The sequence below is a fragment of the Penaeus monodon genome, chromosome 1 (assembly GCF_015228065.2).
Source record: "Penaeus monodon isolate SGIC_2016 chromosome 1, NSTDA_Pmon_1, whole genome shotgun sequence".
Classification (NCBI taxonomy): domain Eukaryota; kingdom Metazoa; phylum Arthropoda; class Malacostraca; order Decapoda; family Penaeidae; genus Penaeus; species Penaeus monodon.
The window spans coordinates 40,454,118-40,461,617 of NC_051386.1; the positions used below are offsets into that span (position 1 = coordinate 40,454,118).

Sequence of the window (7,500 nt, forward strand, 5' to 3'; positions counted from 1 at the left end):
TATATAACACTTCTCGCTATGGTGTTATTTTCTCCTTTTAATTTCGCTCTGTCGCCAGAGAATTTCCACTTTCACCATCACCATCCCGTCACCATCTCACCGCACAATTGCTGCTTCCTCACACCACACCATCTCACCACCTCCTCACCCACACACCTCGGCCCCCGCCTGCCTGCTTACTCCCCACCACCCCCTTACCCCTTTTCCAGCCTCCCACTCCCTACCCACCTCCTCGCCCGCTACCCACCTTCTCTCCCGCTACCCACCCCACCGCCGCCGCCGCCGCCGCCGCCGCCACCAGAACCCACCCCACAGGTCATGTGACCACAGGGTATAAATACAAGCTGGAGCGCCGACACGTCCCGACTCTGGTCAAGTGTGCGAGGAGGCCTTAATACGACGTCTTCCGCCCGAACAATCCGCCAATATGGTACGTGCAGTGTGAGCGCCTGTCGCCTTGCTTATTGTGGTGGGCGGGGAAGGAAGGAGGGCTTTCCTTCTATGGGCGTGATTCATCTGTCTTCTTCTGTGTGCTGGGTATATGGGTACGTATGCGCGCTGTGATTCGTCATGCTGTCTGTGCTTGAGCGGTTGTTCGTGTTCTTGCGCCTGAACCTCCCGTGGTGCCTTGCCCTTAAGCGCTCGCTCGTCCGGGGAAGGTCTGGTGCAGATGCAGATTGAGTGTCTTTTCACCTCGCTCTCTGACACGCGGCACTTACTAAGCAGCCGATGACGACGCCGACAGGCTGGCGTGACTGTAAGCAGAAAGTTGACAAAGCCAGCTGGCGAAACTAAATTGCTGAGAAGATAATTGAACTCTTGATTAGCGGGAGATGGATGGTGACTCCTCCCCCTCCCCCTCAACTCCGGTGTCCTCTCGTCCCCCCATCCTGCCGTCCCCCCACCCACTCACCTCCCTCCTTTTCAACCTCCCCCCTCCTTCCCTTCCTCCTCCCCCTCCTTCGCTTCCTCCTCCCTCTCCTTCTCTGCTCTTGCTCTCCCCAGTCCTCCTCTTGCCCCGGACTCTTGCGAAAGCAGACCGCCGTCAACCCCTGCCTCCTCGCACGCCGCTTACTCCGCGTCCTTCCACCCTTGCCCCTTGCAGACCACGCCCCCTTCTCTCTTCCACCCTAGGACCACGCTTACACACGCTCTCCTTCTCAAGTGAAACATGTGTTATGGTCTGGAGAATTTGGCGATTCACCCATGTCTTTTTTGTGAGCAAGATGATTTGCTTTCATGATAAGCTAAGACGATAAGATGCTTTGTTTATACGTGTCTGTCCACACATACTCACAAAAAATTATGCATATATATATATATATATATATATATATATATATATATATATATATATATACATATATTATATATATATATATAATATATATAATATATATATACTACTATACATATATATATATATATATATATATATAATTTATATATATATATATATATAATATATATATATATGTATTATATATATTATTTTATACACATACATATACAAACACACACACACACACACACACACACACACACACACACACACACACACACACACACACACACACACACACACACACACACACACACACACACACACACACACACACACACACACATATATATTATATATGCATATATATATATGTATATATATATATATGTATGTATGTATGTATACATATATATGTATATATATGTACACACACATATATGTGGGTGTGTGGGTGTGGTTGTATGTATGCACAGACACACACACACACACACACACACACACACACACACACACACACACACACACACACACACACACACACACACACACACACACACACACACACCAAACACACACACACACACACACACACACACACACACACACACACACACACACACACACACACACACGCACACGTGTGTATGTGAACACACAAACACACTTATATATACATATATATACACAGAAACATGCTGGTCCTACTATCTTACATAAGTGTATCAAAGAAACAATCTTTCATTTTTCTGGGTGCAACATTGCGCTTCACTTAAAATCGTCATGTAAAATCTTAACACATTTTTTGCCCGAAGATCGCTTCCTGCTGTTCTGTACATCTACACTAAACCACGTTCAGTAATGAGACTTAATATGGCATAAGGATTTTTTGTTGCATCTGACTTATTCAGTTATTCAATTTGTTAAATTATGCGCTTCCACGGCTGTGTTATGTTGGCTACACTGTATGATGAGCTGCTATCCGGTTGCGTCAATTTTTATCTTATATTTTTATTTCACGATTTATACCTCAGTTTATTATCTATTCAACGTTTTTGTCCTGGTTTACCTGAACCCGTACTAGATTAAGTAGAATTACAGGTCAGATAAGACCTTTCCGCAAGTAAAAGACATTCTGACAGACAGATGGGCATGGGGATATATGCAGAAAGATGAGGGCAGATAGACAAATACATAGGAAGGTAGACGTATTGAGATGAATGAAGAATCCACACGTGCACAGATTCTCTCTCTCTCTCTCTCTCTCTCTCTCTCTCACAGATATAAACTAACAGCCGAAGATAAAATGAAAACACACACACACACACACACACACACACACACACACACACACACACACACACACACACACACACACACACACACACACACACACACACACACACACACACACACACACACACACACACACACACACACACACACACACACACGAGTAAACACATACAACAGACGACACACATGTACCTTGTTACCCCTTTCCCCGCCGCCCTTCCCCTCCCCCCCCCTCCCCAAGCCTTCCTCTCAAAATCTACTCTTTCCATAACAGACTATCTACCCTGCCTCTTCCCCTCCCTCTCCCGCCCTTCCGTCCTTCCCGCTACTCACATGCCACTCGCCCACTCCACCCACCCACCCTCCCACCCCCCAACCACCCACCCACACACACCCACCCACCCACCCACCCAAATACAGTCCCCCTCCCCCCTACCTGCATGTCCAGCGCGCACACCCTTTAAGCTTCAGTTACTAGGCGGGACCTTATCTAAGGGAGAAAGGAAGAGCGAGGGAGGAACAGGAAGGGAAGGGAGAATGAACAAGGGAAGTGGAATAACGGAGAGGTGAGGGAGGAAGAGAGAGAGAGAGAGAGAGAGATAGTAAGGGATGAAGAATGAGGGAGGAAGGAGGAAAAGCGAATACGGGGGGGATGGGAGGAGGAAGGAAGGAAAGAAGGAAGGAAGGAAAGAAGGAAGGCAGGAAGGTAGGACGGAAGGGCAGAGGAATTACGAGGTAGGGAAGAAGTGAAAGGTGGAAATGGAGGAAGTGAGGGTTTTTTGGGCATGATAAGGAGAAGCAGAATGGTAGGGAAGAAGAAACGAAATGAAATAAAGGGAAGGAGAAAAAAGAAGAGAGTTTAGGAGAAAGGAAAGATGGGGAGGGGTCAGAATAATAAGAAGGAACGAAGGAGAAAGAAGGGAAGGAAAGAGTATAGGCAGGAAAGAAAAAGTAAGTAAGAGAGTCCGATGTGAAGAGGGAGGGAGGGAGGGAAGGAGGAAAGAAGGAGGAGGACAAAACACGAGGAAGGATGGGGAAGGTTGAAGAAGTGGAAGAGTTGAATATAGATGAGAAGAGGGCAAATAGGCAGAAAGGATGAGGAGAGGAGGAGGATGAAGAGTAAGGTGTGGCAGTGGAGGAGGAGGAGAAGAGGAGGAATGGGAATGGGAAGAGGAGGAAGTGGAAGACGAAGAGGAAGGGTAATGAAATAAGGAACAGAGGAGAGAGAGAAAAAAACTATATGATAAGAATCTATGAAGATGTACTAGCATAAAGAAGAGAAAGAAAAAGACGAGAAAATAAGAAATAGACAAACCAAACACAATGACGAGTGAAGGATTTACAATGAAACTGAGATAAATGTAGACGAATGAATGGGAGACAAAAGAAAGAAAACAAAAGGGAAGAGAAAGATGAAGAATAAGGAGTGGAGGGAAAGTACAGAAGAGAGAAATAAATGAAAAAAGGGTGTGGGTGTTATAGGTTGAAATTAATTGTAAGGCTAAAAGGTCTGTAGGAAAGCGAGAACCCAATAAAAAACAATGAAACAAAAATGCTTTTAAAAAACAGAAAATAACGCAGGGAAGTGTACAGGAAGTGAGGAAGATGAAGCCACAGACAGAAGGAAACAGGTTTGGCCGCCATTACCATGAGTGAGAGACAACTCATGACTCTCGGTCTGCATGACTGCCTTATTTGGGTCAATATCATGCGGTTACCCTGCACACCGGCGACTTCTATATTAAGCACATAGTGTAGTCATGCTGCATTTGCAAACCACCATGCTGTGCTGCTTTTCGATTGGATGTTGGAGCGGGAAAGGAAGTCGTGTGAAGAGTATCGGGAATGAGAAGGAGAAGGAGAAGGAGAAGGAGAAGGAGAAGGAGGAGAAGGAGAAGGGGAGGAAGATGTGGGTAGGAGGAGGTAGGGGGAGGGGAGGGGGAGGAGAAGGGAAGGGTGTGGGTGAGAGGCGGAAGGGGAGGAATAGGAGGAGGAAGAGGGGGAGGAGGGGAGGAATAGGAGGAGGAAGAGGGGGAGGAGGGGAGGGTATGATGAGAGATGAGAAGGAGAGGAGGAGGAAGAGGAGGGTAGGGCATAGGGTAAGGGAGGAAGAGGTGAAGGTGAGGGGATAGTTGGGGGAAGGAAAAGGGAGGGGAAGAAGAGGGGGAGGTGGGAGAAGGAGGAGGAAGAGAAGGAGGAGGAGGAGGAAAAGGGGAGGGTGTAGGGTGGGAGAAGGGAGGTGGAGGATGGGAGGGGATAGTGTAGGAAAAGAGAGGGGGGAGGGGAGGAGGTGGACGGGGTATGGGTGCACTAGATGAAAGAGAGAGGAAAGGAAAGAAGAGGCAGAAAGGGATGAGAAAGAAGGGAAGGAGGAAAGAGAGAAGGAGAGGAAGGACGGTAAGGGGATAAAGAGAAGAGATGGAGAAGGGAAAAGAAAAAGCTATGGGAGACAAGAGACGAAGGAGAATAATAATAAAAGAGGAGATAGAATAGAAAGTCGAAGTACAACAGGAAGAGGAAAAGCGATAGAAAGAAAGAACCAGTTCTCTATGACAGAAGAACGCTTGATTGTAACGTCGCTCGTAAATGGGCATTAGGAACTCCAGCCACATGTTAGATAAACAAGGGAAAAAAAAGATAAGAATAGATAAGTAGATGAGTGAAACAAACACTGTACAGTTCAAGATAAATAAGGAAAAATTAGCTTTGAACTTTCAGCGATGAATACTCGGCAAATCCCATCAACGACTCGTAGCGCCGACTGCGATCATCACGGTCGTCTGTGATGAGTTAATGATCAGCCTCCTTCGCGGAAAATGGCGGCTTCGTGAAGAGAATTTAATGCCTCGCCAAATAAGGCATCCGGCACAGGTCGCCAGGCATAGGTCGATGTCATCCGGTGAAAGTTTTCATACTAGAACTTTGTATAATCCCTTGGTGGTCTTTTTGTATTGTTTGTTTCTTTTTTTTTGTGTGATTTGTATGTATGTCGTCATCTACACACACTCACACACACCAAAGTAACAACACATATTGAGACGAATAGGACAGACAGCGAACGCACATTGAGCGCATAGACACAACCAGACAGGCAAATAGACAATAAACACACACACACACACACACACACACACACACACACACACACACACACACACACACACACACACACACACACACACACACACCACGCACGCGCGCACACAAAGCCCCACCAACTCATGGGCGCCCTTTTCCGTTCCAGCGCGAATGCATTTCCATCCACGTGGGGCAGGCGGGCGTGCAGATGGGCAACGCCTGCTGGGAGCTGTACTGCCTCGAGCACGGCATCCAGCCCGACGGCACCATGCCCTCCGACAAGTACGTGGGCGGCAGCGACGACTCCTTCAACACCTTCTTCAGCGAGACGGGGTCGGGGAAGCACGTGCCCAGGGCGGTCTTCGTGGACCTCGAGCCGTCGGTCGTCGGTGAGGCCGCTGCCACAGATATCTTGCTATTTGTCCCCTCGTTTTTCTTTCGCTTTTTTCATCAACTCTCTTGTTTCGTTTCTTTAAATTGTCTTTTTTAATGCATCAACGCTCTCTTTCATCTCCTTTCTTCTCCTTTCTCTTTCCTCTTTTTCTTTCTTTCTTTTTCTTTATTTTTACCTCTTTTTCTTTTCTCTTTTCTCACCTTGTTTCTTCTCTTTATAATTCTTCTATTCGTTTATCACCATCGTTTTCCTTCCTTCCTTCCTCCTCCTCCTCCTTCCTCCTCCTCCTCCTCCCCCTCCCTCTCCTCTTTTTCATCATCACCATCATCATCACCATCATCACCATCATCATCATCATCACCATCATCATCATCATCATCATCATCATCATCAATCATCATCATCATCATCATCATCATCATCATCATCATCATACCACTCATAACCATCCATCATCATCATCATCATCATCATCATATCACCATCATCATCATCACCATCATCATCATCACCCCACCATCATCATCATCATCATCATCATCATCATCACCATCCATCATCATCTTCATCATCATACCCATCTCACATCATCTCACATCATCATCATCATCATCATCACATCATCATCATCACCACATCATCATCATCATCATCATCATCACTATCACCATCACCATCACCAATCATCCATCATCATCATCATCATCATCATCACATCATCATCATCATCATCATCATCATCATCATCATCATCATCATCCCATCATCATCATCATCATCATCCTCACATGATCTACCATCATCATCATACACCACACCACCCTCATCTTCATCACATCATCATCCATCATCATCTTCCATCATCATCATCATCATCATCTCATCATCTCATCTGTCATCATCAAACCATCATCAATCACCATCATCATCATATCATCATCATCTCAATCACCATCTAATCACCATCATCATCATCATCACATCATCATCAATCATCACCATCATCATCAGTCATCATCATCAATTCATCATCATCATCATTATCAAAATCAATCTCATCATCATCATCAAAATCATAACTAACATCACACCACGACCACCATCATACATCTTCATATCAACATCATCATCATCTACATCATCACATCATCATCAGTCATCATCACACCACCACCATCACAATCATCAAAGCACCATCACCATCACCATAAAATAATCATCATTCATACATCATCAGAAATAACAGCATGACATCATCATAAATCAGACAAATCACAATCATCATCATATCTTCATATCAATCAATCTCATTCTCTCCTCCTCACTATCCGCTCCCTCTTCTTCTCACGTCCTCCCACCCTTGACTTTCATTCCTCTTATTCACTTACAGAATGTTGTGAACTATACTCGGGTCCTAATGCGTTTCAATGGCATTGTATGGACGTCCGCT

At 45.5% G+C, this 7,500-nt stretch overlaps 1 protein-coding gene across 1 annotated transcript in view; it reads left to right on the forward strand.

The window, feature by feature from the left end:
• Positions 1–275: 275 nt before the first annotated feature.
• The window catches only part of LOC119572480 (tubulin alpha-1 chain-like), a 13,740-nt gene continuing 6,515 nt past the window's right edge, over positions 276–7,500 (forward strand). The window contains exons 1-2 of the mRNA XM_037919592.1: positions 276–430; positions 5,823–6,045. Coding sequence (XP_037775520.1) covers positions 428–430; positions 5,823–6,045 — 226 coding nt within the window. The 5' untranslated portion in view covers positions 276–427. The remainder of the gene's footprint in view (positions 431–5,822; positions 6,046–7,500) is intronic.